This window comes from Strix aluco, chromosome 17 (genome assembly GCF_031877795.1).
Source record: "Strix aluco isolate bStrAlu1 chromosome 17, bStrAlu1.hap1, whole genome shotgun sequence".
Classification (NCBI taxonomy): domain Eukaryota; kingdom Metazoa; phylum Chordata; class Aves; order Strigiformes; family Strigidae; genus Strix; species Strix aluco.
The window spans coordinates 238,824-252,985 of record NC_133947.1 but is presented as its reverse complement, the minus strand read 5'-3'; the positions used below and the strand labels follow the sequence as shown (position 1 = coordinate 252,985).

The 14,162-nt window shown below is 50.8% G+C and overlaps 1 protein-coding gene across 20 annotated transcripts in view; it reads right to left on the bottom strand.

Moving 5' to 3' along the window:
* Positions 1-14,157, bottom strand: part of SLC35H1 (solute carrier family 35 member H1) — a 31,837-nt gene extending 17,680 nt beyond the window's left edge. For 6 of the 20 annotated variants that reach the window (XR_012625502.1, XR_012625500.1, XR_012625501.1 and 3 more), the window contains exons 1-9: positions 13,901-14,157; positions 13,681-13,831; positions 12,374-12,437; positions 12,083-12,155; positions 11,747-11,915; positions 11,373-11,456; positions 10,854-11,029; positions 10,027-10,156; positions 9,803-9,880 (exon numbers count right to left, since the gene is read on the bottom strand). Coding sequence is in view for 9 of the 20 variants with exons in the window: in XM_074842942.1 (XP_074699043.1) it covers positions 9,803-9,880; positions 10,027-10,156; positions 10,854-11,029; positions 11,373-11,456; positions 11,747-11,915; positions 12,083-12,155; positions 12,374-12,437; positions 13,681-13,831; positions 13,901-14,002 (1,027 nt within the window). In the remaining 11 variants the exon portion in view is untranslated. Of the gene's footprint in view, positions 1-805; positions 1,994-8,993; positions 9,881-10,026; positions 10,157-10,853; positions 11,030-11,372; positions 11,457-11,746; positions 11,916-12,082; positions 12,156-12,373; positions 12,438-13,680; positions 13,832-13,900 lie in introns of those variants that run through there. The other 14 variants (XR_012625506.1, XR_012625507.1, XR_012625508.1 and 11 more) reach the window with 8 other exon arrangements.
* Positions 14,158-14,162: the final 5 nt, after the last annotated feature.

The window sequence follows — 14,162 nt, the reverse complement described above, 5'->3', positions numbered from 1 at the left end:
CTGTCTGGACGTGCCCCTGGGCAACCGGCTCTAGGTGGCCCTGCCTGAGCAGGGGGGTCGGACAAGATGACCTTTGGAGGTCCCTTCCAACTTCAGCTGTTCTACGATTGTGATCTCTAACCATCCACATTTCTTGGTTTCTCTGCCCAGCTTCTCAACCCTTCTTGGCCAGCTGCCTTTCCCCACCCTCTCTGCTCAGAGCCCCCCTTTGTTTGCCCTTCTGGGGGTGATGTGACAGTGAGGAAGGTGGCTGATCCAGGGGTAGTGTCATGATGATGGGGAGAGGACAACAGGAGGTGCAATTCCCAGCAAATCCTGCTGCTCCTTGGTCTTTTATCCTCCAGTAACTGGTGACCTGGAGGGACAGTGCCTTGGGAGAACCTCAGTGGGTGATGACAAGAGGGTTGATCTATCCGGGCCAGCATCAAGTAGAGTGGAAATTAGTGTTTCATGGGACCACATCAGAGTCCTTTTTGCTCTACAGAGAGCACCCTTTGCCTCCTGTACACCCTCTGTAGGGGATGTGCTGGTAGCAAGCTCAGAGACATGGATGGGGAGCAACGAGTGGGAGCAGGCTGGCAAGGTTCCCCCCTGCACAGCGCTGCGAGTCAGATATGGTGCCCACATCTCTAAAAGGATTTTGAAAAAATGGAGGATGCACAGAATAATTACAAATGTGATTTGGAGGCTGGAGAAAACACTTGCCAGGGACAGAATGAAAGAGTTCAGTCTGTTATCTCACCCAAAAGGGAGCCTGAGAGGTGATTTGATTATAAGCATTTCACAGAGAAAAAATACTTGGTGTGAAAGAGCTCTTTAACTTTATTAATAAAGGAGGCTGGAGCCTGTGGGCAAGCAAATTGTAAATAGGAAACACAGCACTGGGCCATGCTACCTGAGAAGTGCCATCTGCTCTGCCTCCTCGCATCCTCCACCCTGTCATGGAAGATACATCAGCTGAGAGACACTGGGTTCATTACAGGCAAAACAGAATAATGGTATTTCTTACTTGGAGTTACACAGGGGCCCTAGATAAATGAACAGCCCCTTCAGACCTTAAAAATCTATGAAACTGCAGGCACAAGCTACAGACAGTGCTGTATAAGGATGCATCCTTGATGCCTGCAAGAAAGAGGGAGCTCCTTTGCACAATGTCCCCACGTGACTGGACTGACTGACGCAAGAGGCAGAGGGAGGGAGGCTTGTTCAGCTTGGAGAAGAGATGGTTTTCAGGCAGACCTCAGAGCAATCTCAGTACCAAGGAAGTTATTTGAGAAGATGGAGCCAGGCTCTTATCAGTGGTGCTCAGTGGGAGGATGAGAGACAATGGATGTAACTACAAAGACATGTTCAGACTAGATAAGGAAAAACCTCTTCCTCATGAGGACAGTCAAGCACTGAAGCAGGGGTCCAGAGAGGCTATGCAGTCTCCCACCTGTAAGGTTTTCAGCACCTGCCTGGATGAAGCCCTGAGCAACCTGGACCCCACCTGCATAGAGAACTGCTGAGGTCCCTTCCCACCTGAATCATCCGGTGATCTCTAACTCAGCATAGGAGGAGAGTGCCTCTTAGCTTCAAACTCACAGGGTTGGATGAGGGAAAATGTCAGCTGTTTGCATCAGCTACACAGTCCCCTCCCAACACACTGTGCTGCCACCTCAGACCCTGCCATTCAGGACAGCTGAATACTTTCTTCCCCACTCCCATATTTTCAGAGTCCAAGAAGTTCTTGGCCAAGGCTGATCCATCTTGTCCTCTGACACAAAGGAAGAATTCAAGGCTGCAAGCAAAGGGCTGTGCAGCACAGTCTCCAACACCAGGCACCAGCTCCACCTCATTCTTCCTGGGGAGTTCCACTGGAGACCTTCAACATCCAGAAAAAAAGCAGCAGCTCCACAGGACAAGGGACGTAACACGGGCCAGCTCCCTTTATACAGTGAATTATGTCCACGTGGCAGGTGGGTCTGCCTTGTGCAGGGCAGCGGAGGAGGTGCTGAAACACAAGGCTAGAAAAATTACTAGGCTGAGACCAGGAGAGTGGCTCTTAGCACATTCATGACGATGGCTCCAATTAGTGCAATTACAGGGCTTGGCTGCATCTTCCTGCTTGTGATTTTCATTAACAATCGCATGGTCAATTCTGCTACTTTTCACTGGGCAAGCAGCCAGAAGCTGGCAGCAGCCTCTGCTCCTGGCAAGGTCTAGAGGGAGGCCAGGCTGGCAACAAAGGCCCAGCCAGGCATTCAGACGTCCAGGCTCCTGGCAGCAGAGGGCCATTTGGGAGAAGGGAGGCAAGTGGCACAGCTACCTGCACTCTTGGAGGAGCACACTCCTCACGGGAGGCTGAACTGCACTCAGCACAGCTGGTCCCTCGGCAGGAAATACCATCACAAACACCACCACTCTCCTGCGTCCCAGACACAGCTCAGTTCTGGCTGCATCGCCTTTCCTAATGCAAAACAAGACAAACAGTTCACCCCCCAAAACACAACTCCCCAAGCAACTGCAGGACACAGGGCTTCTCAGGCTCGCATGACTCCAGAAAAGCGAGCCATTTCCAAGTACAGGGTGAAGACTAGGAGCAGAGGTTCTTTCAACCTCCTTACACTGCAGACACTCAAGGCCATGGAGCATTAAAACCTACATACCCCAATGATAAAAAAAAAAAAAAAAAAAAGAGCCTCAGTGCAGAAGCAGGGGTATAGAGTTAGGGGCAACTATTTGCCACTGCAAAGATCGCAGAGTGTGAGCCCTTTACAGCCCAGGCTGGGTGGTAACCAGCCTTCCAGCCTCTGCACCCCGAGCTCCCCCATCCCCACCACACTAGGCACCAACCACAAACCACATACTCTGCTGAAACAAGAAACGAAGCACAGCTGGAAGCAGCCCTACTTCTGGGCACCAGGCCCCATGTTGCCTCGCTATTCCTGTGTGTTTTGGAGCCAGGAGTAAGCCTGCTGATGATACCTTGTTTGCCGGGCAGAGGAGCGTAATGCAGAGGGGTTTGCAGGGACACTTTCTCCTTGCCCTCAGGATGTTTACTGTACTGAAATTTCAGCAGGAAGCCAAGCATCTGTTCTTCATATAAAAAGGTCTCCCAGGGGAATGGGTAAGGGGGTAAAATCAGCACACATGTAAACACCTGGTCTTACAGGCAAGAACAGAGTTTGCAGAAGGAGTGCAGCACCTCTGAGACTCATTCAGCTTTGCTTCCGCTGGTTAATTAGTTCACCATCAATATTCAATCAGAGCCCTCTATTTCCTGTGCATGGCTGTGTGCGAGTGTGTGCACATGGGCCCACACGGACCGGGGAAGGCCTGCACAGTATGAGCATACATGCACATGTTCTCACTAGCAAAGGGGCTTGCGAGTCTGTCTCCCCAACACTGCAGTGCTCGAGTGGATCCAACACGTTCAGCGAGGGGCAGAACCAAACTGTGCTGCACAATGATTGCCCGTACAGAAAACTGCTCCTCTCATCCCCTAAAGCGGCCCTGACTCAGGGCTCATCAGAACACAGTCTGCACAACCCATGAGCTGCTTCACTGCTCTCAGAAGACCGTGGAGACCACACTGCAGCACGAAGGGACCTCTCAAAGGTAGGAGACCTTCCAGCCCTGGGCCCACACACAGGGCTGGGTTTACACAGTGTTTCCAATCCCAAGCCCACCACATTGATCCAAATCTGAAACAGCTTCAGCAACAGCAAGAGGCCTTGACTACCTCTGTACAAGACCAAAGAGTTGCACAGCCACCCAGAGTTATTTTCAGAGGCAAGCAGGATCTACTAGCACTCTCTGCTCCCACTCCCTACTACCGTCCCCTCCGTACTTCCATCCTGTCTCCTCAGTAGACTCCAACCCTGCCTCTTCATGCCTAGAGTCTGCACTTCACTGCTATCACTACAGATTGTGCCTTCTCATTTCCCTTGCACCACTGCTGCAGCACTTATTTCCTCCTTTAAGTCCTTCATCCTTGCCTCTTTTTCTGTTTCTGGCACTTTCAGTGCACAGTAGGGTTTTTCCCTTCTATGAGAGAGGGTGGGCAGGGGTTTCTTCTTCCTTTCATTAAACGTTAGTGCCCATTCAAGTGAGACGGACAGTGTTCAACTGACAAGCTGTGCTGCTGCTTTAACACTCTGCTGCACTACCCTGCACCAGCATACAGCCCCACTCTACCCCTCCCGAGCTTGCCCACAGCTCTGCCATATTCCCTAGAAGCCACCCAGCACCCTAGTCCTGCTCCTGGGTGAGACCACATCCAGGTGCAGGATGACTCAGCCTGAAGGCAGGACTACAATTTCAGCAAAAGTGAGGATAAGGCCCACCAACCTCCTCTATAGACCTATTCCAGGGACTCAGCCTAGGAGGTAGGCAGTGACCTCTCCCCTAAGACCAATCCCCTCAACCCCTGAGGCTTCTGGGGAGGGGAGACAGGAATATATGGACAGAAAAGAGCCCCACACCACGTCCCAGCAGAGTTGCCTAAAGAGAAACACTGCCATTTTCCCAGAATCACAAAGCTTTTACCCTTCCCTTCTTGCTAGTTCCTACATGGACCTCTGACAAGGCCTTTTTACTTTGCTCACTGATCTACACTAAACTTGCTGCTTGCACTGGCTGAGCCTGCAAAATCAGGCACACCTAACCAGAAGCAATTGAGATTTGCTCCAAGAGCTCCAGGGCAGAGCTGGAGTACCAAGACTTCTCAGGCTCTCAAGGAGTCAGAGTGCCAGGAAAGGGGCAGTCAGAAGAGCATCAGGCCCTTCAAATGGAATGCCATCCCTATCAGCTTCATGGTGGATTCAGAAGGGCTCTCCTGCAGCTCTCTATACAGCCAGCGCTTCCACTCTGTTTCTAAAACATTTCTTGCTGAGAGTGAGCACTAAAGAAGCCAAGAACAGAGTGCTCTGCCCTGCACCATGGCAAAGTCCTCACCAGGTGAGCCTCAGAGCCAACATGGCTGAGGCCTGGTGAAGCTCTGGAGTACACAGGAGCCTTGCAGACACAGCAGTCAGTTAAAGCAAAAGCAGAGAGAAACAAGCCGCAGGGAAGGTCAAAAAGTGATAAGAAAACATTCACCACAGGCACACTATTCCTAACTCGCTGCTTTTCCAAATGTAGGAAATGGAAATGCTTTTGGAAGGCTCAGAGGTGTAATGGATAGGGACAGCTTTGGCCAACACAACGGCTGCACCTCACTGCTTTAAAGGCAACCTTTGTCCATCTCCCCGAAGTACCAAGACTGCTTCCCCATTTTGTCATCTCTGTACCTCACCTCTGCATCTCCCTGAATCAGAGCCTTGAAATTTGTGATGGAGAACTGGTCTCGGGTCACTGAGAGCGGTGAGTTCCACTCACCACCAGTCACAGGATTTGCCCACCCTCCATCATGGTGCTCCTGCCAGTGCTGGAGGAGTGACGCAGAGCAGACAGACACGGCGGGCGCAGGTGAATAGAAGCGGAACAAGCAGATCTTGGACCAAGAACAACAACACCGGCACAAAGGGTGTGGGGAGTGGGGAACGCACACACTGTGCTCCCTCCCTTGCAAAGTTTAGGCTCTCACCAGAAGCTGTTACAGAAGCAAGATAAATCCACAAAGAATAGCATCCTTTCATTTTCCTTCTACGTTTCCCAGGCAACACCAAGCACTCAGCAACAGTTTAGAGTGCAAAAGCCTCCTCTGTTTGGTCAGTTAATGGCAGGAGGATGAAGAGACTTAAGCAGAGCTGCTCACTGCTTATTGTTTGGAAACCCCAGTCAGGCACCTGCAGCAATGACATTTATACCCAACACTACAGTTTTTAAATGCAAACTTCTATGCTGGAGCTCTGAAACTCCAGTGAAGGAGGTGCATTTCCATTCTCAAGTGACAGATCTACAGCTACCCCTGCACACATGGTCAGGAACGCATGACAGCACCATGAAGGTAGGTGCACACAGATCTCAGCAGGAATGCTCCAAGCTAGAGAAAGCAATTTAGATCCAGGACTGTTGCTCAAACACGCTGATGCACGGATGCTAAAAGAACCCCCAGCTGCAGCAGAGAGGCCTCAGTAGACCCTCAAAGTCAGTCAAGCTGCATGGTTCCCAATAAGACTCCAAGACGACTCTCTCTTCAACCAAAGAGCAGGACCGTGTCCTTAATACATAGCTGGGCACATATGTTTAGCTTCCCTGCTGGGCACGTGGTTTTGTTAGCATTCCTGCTTTGGTCACTTGTGGAATGATGTGCTGAAGGGTGAGCAGTGTCTATTCTCACCTCTTGGTAGCATGCTAGGGACAGCCCACGAGCCTTCACAGAGACCTGACTCAAGGCTAGTACGCTGATGGGCCTCTGTCTGTCATACAATTCTTGATGTAGCTGTTCAAGTAGAAGCTAAAAGAACAGAGACTCAGTGGCTAAATCATATGCAAGGTGACTTGAAGACTCCTAGCACTAGAAGACTCCCAAAGCTATCAGGGCTCAAGAAGAAATTGCATTTTCCAATTATGCCCAGCCAGGGGCTTGTGCCTTCTCTCTGATGAGTTACCATGCAAATTTTTCCATGTCTCAAACAAGTCCTGAAGATGCTGTGAAAGAGCTGCCCCTTCCCACCTTATTCTAGCAAGTCTGACTGAATCTAGACCTTGTGATTCTAACATTCTGGAGCCTTGGCCAGCACAGAACATGCTATCCCAAATGATGTTATTAAATCAATGTGACATTTCATCTGAATGGTATGAGTAGTTCTAGCATAAAACAGCCAAAAAAAAAGGACTTTCACAGCAGTAGAAAAGCCATGTACACATTAAGTGTACACTTACACTCACCCACAGCTATGCAGGAAAGTGTAACTTCTTCAGGTCCCCCACCACGATATCTGTCCCCAGATTTTCTGACCAGTTATTTAGAGTCTAAACATCCTTTAGATATGCTGATTCTAAGTTCTAGATCTCAGCCAGTTTCACAGGAACAGCTCTTCACTGCTAGCTCCTCATACACTATCCCTTACAGCCTAAGAAGTTTATCACCAGAGGTTTGATGCAGACTGCTATCCATCCTTTTTACATTCTTCCTCCTGAACATCTGCTATTGAACTCATCACCTACTTCTTGCTGTGTGCTGGTCACAGAAGCACCTGCAGAATATGCCCTACCATAAACCTCCTTGAATAAGATCCCTACCTGGATTTGTGAGGCTGGGGGAAAACCTCTTCGTCCACTGAATCTAAAGGAGAAATTAAGTAGTAATTGTCACCAAGCTCTGCATAAGGGCTTTTTAAATTCATAGGCAGGAATAGGACAGAGATCCTCTGCCATTCCTATCTGGATACTAGAAGGAACTAGAATAGGATTTTTTCCAAGACAAAGGAAGGATGCCCAGTCAGCCTCACAAGCAAACTGGACTGACTCCCTGTACCATATGCTGTGGAAAAATCATGAAGCAGTATACACTTTTATGTTATTTCCAGATTTCTCTTTATCTCTGAAAAGAACAGGATTTTACTGAACAAGGAAGCAGACATCTACCTAGCCTTGCTGGAAGCAAGCAGCTTGCAACTTTCCAGGGAAGGGTGCAGAACTAACTGCTTGTCCCAAAAGCTGTTCTGAGCATACTTCACTGGAGTCAATGACAGTGTCCTATTTGTTGCCAAAGGGTTACGTCTAGATCAGAAATGGGGACACTAGGTTCTAGGGCCTCCCCTCTATCTTAAAGAGGAAATGAGACTGGAAGCAACAGACTACAGGGCTCTACAGTTCACAAGCGCGTGCGCTGCCACAATCAAATTTCATCTTCAAACACCGTATGTGGTACAAATCCTGGCCTGTGAACAGTCACCTTTACCTTGGATTTACAGGGACCGGAAATCCCAGTTCGAGAGTTACACTGTAGAAGGATGCCCGAGGTTCAGTTCTAGGAGTGGGAAATGCAAAGAGCAGCTGTGGTATTGCTAACGACAGATCACACGCAGAAAGCGTCGCTGCCCCACATCACACAGAGTATTCAGTGCTTGGGGCTCACACCCGTCAGGAGGGTGAACAGGGAGAATCCTGCTGGAAGCATCACAAGTCCCAGCTATTGGAAAATCCAGCGAGGGACAGACCAAGCCCTTCTCAGCTCCAGGCATCCTACTTGAGGCAAAAGATCCCTTAGCATGCCAGCCTGGCCTGGAGCTGCTGGCTCAGCAGCTTTACATGAGGTAGTTGCACCACCTGCTGTCTGCTCCAAAGCAAGTTACCAATATCTATTAGAACATCATTAAAGATGACTGTTATTAACAAGTTTTCTTCTTCAGAACCATTCTTTTGCAAGACATGGTCTTGACTGAAGTCATCAAGAAAGACTTCATATCTGAAAACTATGAAGCAAGATCAACTGAGGTCCCTCTAGCCCAGCCAAAAAGGTTCAGGTTCTCAAACAGAGTATGAGAAGTTCACTTTGACACCCAGCTCCTCTCAGGAGAAAGATCACACCATTATCTCTTTGGGAAGTTCCCTCAAGTTATTTCTACTCCAAAAACTCGCACTGAACAAAACTTTGAAAGAGGTGAAAATTCTGCCATGCAAAATACCATCCACCTGTCCAACGCCACTTGTGGCTTAGCAGAAAGGAAAGAGACACATCTTAAATCCTGCACCATTCCCCTCTTCTGGACAAGGCAGCAGCACTAACTGATGCCCACTGGGGCTAAGAGGTAAAATTTCTACAAAAAGCCACAGTACTAAAAGTCTTCTTAAGATACAGTGTCTTGTTCACACAAAAAAGCAGACAAGTCAGTATGCAGTATGCTCTCTTGGCTGGCACAAACGTGACGGGTTGCAGGAAGATCCCCCTAAACCTTGAGATCAAGGATCCTGTTCACAGGCAAGTATTTTGCGTGCCAGGACTCAGAAATAATTGGGCATACAGTAGCAAGGTCAGTGTGGGTCCAAAAGGAAAGGAGTTCAGAAGGCAAATGACCTCTGCTTAATGAAGCATAGGTGCATAATGTGCAGACAAAAAGGAATCAGAGAAATAGTTTATTTAAAAAACAAAAAATCCCCCCCTCAAATACCCACATACTTTCTGATAAGCTTATTGCTCAAGCTAGATCTCCTGGGATACTGCTCTCTCTCCCCTTGGCCTGTAGGGCCACAAGTGCTCATGCATCCCTGTCCTTCTTCCAACCATCATCAATTGGTCCCAGATACCAGCATTTAATTCTCTCTTTACTACGCACACAGAACACGAAGGTCACCAGGCACAAAGGCTCCTTCTTCCTGGGATGAGTCTATGGATTTATATGTAGTCATCTGCTCCCGCCAAGATGGGAGTTCCTCCTCAGCAGAACCATAAAGTATGAGAAGGTATATCTACCTTCTCTGTTGAAGCCAAAGCCTAAACAATGCTACAATCACCCCTGAACCGCTCAGCCGGCCATCCAGACATGGCCATGCTTACCCTAGAGCTCGTGGTCTAGACTCTCCTTACAGCCTTCAGGACTTCCTAATAAGCTTCCCATAGCATCTCCCAGTCTCACCACATCGTTCTGCTTCCAATGAACCAGGGCTCATCTTCCGAGTTTGCTCTCTGTGAAGGGGATATGAAAGGGGCATCGCCTCTTTCTCGAGCAGCATCTACAGATCCACACTGCAGCAGAACAGCAGGACTCTCTCACCAGGCCCTGGCTCTCCTCTGGGTGGTCACAGAGAGACTCTCAGACCTTCCTCCTAGAGAGCCATCAGGCAGGTGTGGTCAGAACAGGGCAGGGGCCTTTGTGCTTCGTGTTCAGTCAGTGTTGCTGTGGGGTTTCAACATCCTCTTCCTCCTCCTCACCATGTTCAGAGTGGTGCAGCAGCAGCTCCAGGTCAGGGTCAGAGCTGGCCTCTTTCTGTAGCTTCAGTGCTTTTTCACCTGCATGCAGACAGCCTGTTTAGTGACAAACGCGCTAGAACACCCATCAAACCTGGCACTGGCGAGGAGCTGCCGCTAGACACAGCTCCTAGTGAAGCTACAAGAATGCCTACAGAGAAACAGAAAGGGATTTAAAACAGAATCACCTTTGGAATTCATGGCTTTGAGAATGACATGAAGGGAGATTCCCGACAGACAGACAGCAAAACCCAGCCAGTTCAAGAGACTGAGGCGGTCTCCCAGCAAACGCGTGGCGAGGAATAAAATGCAGATTTCCTGTGGAAACAAAAAACATGACAAATGGCAGGGCAGGATCTGAGGAGATACGCACAAGACATTTTAGAGCTCAAGCCCAGATCAAGATTCCAGGCTGCTAATTTCCATCAGCACATTCTTCCATGTGCAGAGAGTTCTAGAAACAGTTTCGAGGAACAGAATGACCTGTTAAACTGGGATGGGGGATTTTAAGTCCTCTGACTGCATAGCTTGGCTACACGGGAATCCCGTGACTTCCAGATCAGACAAATTTCCCCTGTCACCATTCAGCTCAAAAGTGTGTGTGCTGGATTCCTCAAAGGAGGGGAGGATGTGCCAGACTAGGTTAGAGATAGTTCAAGCCAGTGGTTTGTTCATATCCAGGTCTGATGTAAGAGCATGCCCTTCTTACCCCTCCTCCCTCCCGCACCACCCACTGCTCATGAAGTCCACGTGTTTTAGCCTATCCCAGGCCCCACCAAACTCTGGACCTTAATAGTATTTTTTATAGAACAGCCATGAGTCTCTGCCCCGTGCTGTCAGGGATCAAGTGACTTCACTGCAGAGACTGCAAGGAAAAGCATCAAGCTCCTGTGCAAGGAGAACAAAAACAACAGGAGATGATGTCTAAGGCTCTAAGGAAGTTCCCACCACACGAGGCCCGTTAGACATGACTCGGTACTTGCCTTGTAGTATTAGCACAGGAACCATGCCTTACCTTAAAAATGCCAGCAACGGAAAGGGTGAGGCTAGATGTTCTGGAAACCAAGAGGAACTCAGAAAAGCCTAGACCAAAGGCAAGAATTCCACCCAAGAACAGCTTCCCTACCAGAGAGAGCAGCATTCCTGCTTCATGGAAACGGAGGAGCTTCTCTGATATGGACAAAGGCAGGCCTAGGAACAAGACAGTGAGTAGCAGAGTACCTTTCCCAACTCCCAGGACTCCTCACAACAAGATGGGGGTGGGCCGCTCACATTCCAGTATCAGGAGGATGTGGAGCCAGTTCTTCACAGCCCCTACTTCCACAAGTGTGGCAGGCTACTATTCCTGTGCACTCTTTAACGTTCCGCCAGCATAAGGTGTATGTGGGCCCTTACAATTCCAGGTCTCCAACGACTTTGGAAAGTTCATAGATGTTCGCTTATCTAAATGAATCATCTCAAACAACAAACTGCTAAGCAATCTCCCCAACCACTCTATAAAGCTATCCCTGCTTTCTCTAATTAACTCACGCACCCTCAAACACCACAAAGAGAGGGAAGAGCCCCAGGAACATGAGCGGCTGCAGGTGAAACATGGTATCAATGGGGTTCTGGAGCCCTGAAAGAGGAGAATCAATAACAGACCAGGTAGCAACAAGCCAGGGAATAACATAGCTCCTAGAGCCTTTATTAGCACCCTTCCTAGACATACACCTTATCTGTAACGCCCACACCTGTGCTGCTGCAGATGCCAAAGCCACCTTCATTACCCATCAACAAATAAACCCTGCCCAAGTGCCAAACACCATCCCTTACACAAGATGTCTTGTTTCTGCAGCAAGGGCCACCACCTCCTTATTCCCCTCCCCATTACCAGCACCACCCATCACTTCCTAACACCCTACATACCCAGCTCAGCCTTCTGCATAAGTATCTGCGTGAGAGTCCAGCGAATACCCCCAAGGAAAGAGGCACACAGCACCAGCACGAAGCCCTGGGCGTTGAACTGTGTGGACTTGTAGGTGAACATGAAGAGCCCCCCCGCGATGAGCAGAACCACCAGCAGCAATGCCACCCTCTGGGTGAGAGCAAACACAAAAGTCACTACAGACTCCTAGAGCTTAACAGAGACAATTCATCCACGTAACCGCATTCTTCCTCTACTTGTACGTTTCCTGTTCACGTACTGCCTCTTTCCCTGGGCAGGAACTTCTCCCTCCCTAAGGCATAGTGTGGGACCCTTACCACTTCCTCCAGCTTGAAGAGCAGTGAAAAAAGCAGGATGAAGAGAATGGCAGAGGATTTGGTCATCGTGTAGCTGTAAGGACCAAAATACACTGTCAGTCTCCTCCAACATCCTCCTTCCCAGCAAAGCACTATTAGGCACCAGATGGCCCCCTTCTACCTTGCTACCAGACAGCTATCACAGACCCTGCATGCCCCCCCTCGTCATACACCCATCCAGGAATCTGACCCTGACAAAGCACTTTCAAACCCCCCCAGAGGGCTCCCGGGGAAGATGGTGTTTGTACTCACAGGGAGACAGTGACGTACAGGAAGCTCCAGTTACTCAGCCCAATATCCAAGGAAGTTGACAGAGCTAAAGAATCAAAGAAAAAAATCCTGAAGTTAACTGTCTTCCACGACATAAAACCAAACACCAAAACCCTGCTACTTGGGCATGAATGTAGAGAGCAGAGCAGACCCAGAGAAAAACCCACGTTTTCCTTGGGTTAACCCTTCAGTACAACACCGCTTGGGTACCCTCAGCTCTTCATGTTTCTGTCCCTTTCCCTGTGGTCTAAGCTGGACTCAGCACCACACTCACTGACCACACACTATGCAAAAGCGTAAAGATAACTCTTGCCCTCCCTGTGACTGAAAGCCATCGCTGATTTGCACCAACTCTTTTCAGAACGTTATCAGAGCACGGTAACTCCTCAGTATGAGGGCCACTGCCAGAACCCTGAAGAAGTAAGCGTGGTAACAATCCTCAGCACACGCCCTTAATCCTGGTGCAGCTCTCATTACAGTCTGTTCTCCCTGGCCATAAACTTCCTACCCCAGAAAACAGTTCCCCTGAGCCACAGTGGCAGGCTGTGCTGAAAGGTGGTACTGCTACAGGTGTGGAGAAGGCGTTTTTCAAGAAACCATAGGGCATGTTAGGTAAGGTATTGTAAACCTTGCCAGAGATCTTAGCCCAGATACTGTGGGACACAGTACGACGATGACTGAACCAACGTAAGATACAGCCAAAGAATTGCTGAAGTAGCTGGAGATCTGTGCTCCGAGTAGGAGCTTCACTCCCTGGTCTCGGCTGCAGCAGTTTTGTGTGTCACGTACAACAACCTTCTGTATCATAAAGACTAAGTTCCAACCAGAGAAAGCTCCTGAAATAACAAACACGTGGCTTGATACCACCGTTAATGAGAAAAAATAACTTGCAGAGATGGAGGTACTGTGCGAGATTCTCACTGCGTGTTCTCACGTGTCAGGGCTTCCTTTGGAAAAATACGCTCGGTGCGGCCTGTCCGCACTCTGAGCCGCTCTTGTTATGGCCAACAAGGACGGTACGACTCAGGCCCTAGCTGCGAGTAGCACCTACTCCTACCCCGCGCCTGCTGAGGGAACGCAGGGGCGGCCCGCAGCGCTGGGCACCCGCGGGCGCGGGGCTCGCCGCCCCCCGGCTCGCCCCGCCCAGGGGGACCCTGGCACCGGCCCCGGCCGCCGTCGGACGCGGCTCCGGGAAGGGCCCGAGCGGTCACCCGCGGCGGGCGGGCACCGTTCCGCACCGCCCGCTCCCGCTCCGCCGCTCCCCCGTCCCCCCCCCCCGCCCCCGGTACCTGCGGGCGCCGCGCGGCGCAGACAGTCGGCCCAGGGCAGCGCGGTACGGGGCCGCCCCGAGCGGCAGCGCGCCAGCGCACGGGCGAGCGCCGAGAGGCCGAAGATGAGGAGGAGGTGCAGCAGCGTGACGAGCAGCGGGAAGGGGAAGCTCTGCGGGACCGAGAGCCGCCGTCACCACCGCCCCGCGCCGCCGCCCCGCGCCGCCGCCCCGCCCCGCACCTGCAGGAGCCACTTGTTGTAGAAGGTGATGGCGGCCGAGCAGCCGTAGTACAGCAGCACCAGCGGCGCCGCGCCCGCCGCCCGCCCCAGCGCCGCCGCCATCGCCACGGCTGCCCGGGGGGCCCAGGAGGAGGGGGAGGGGGAGGGGGAGAAGGGCTGCTGAGGGAGAGAAAGAGGAGGAGGAGGAAGGCGGCTGCTGAGGGGCCGCGGCGGCGGGAAGGGGGCGGCGGCGGCGGAGGGAAGAGACGCCGCCGGCCGCGGT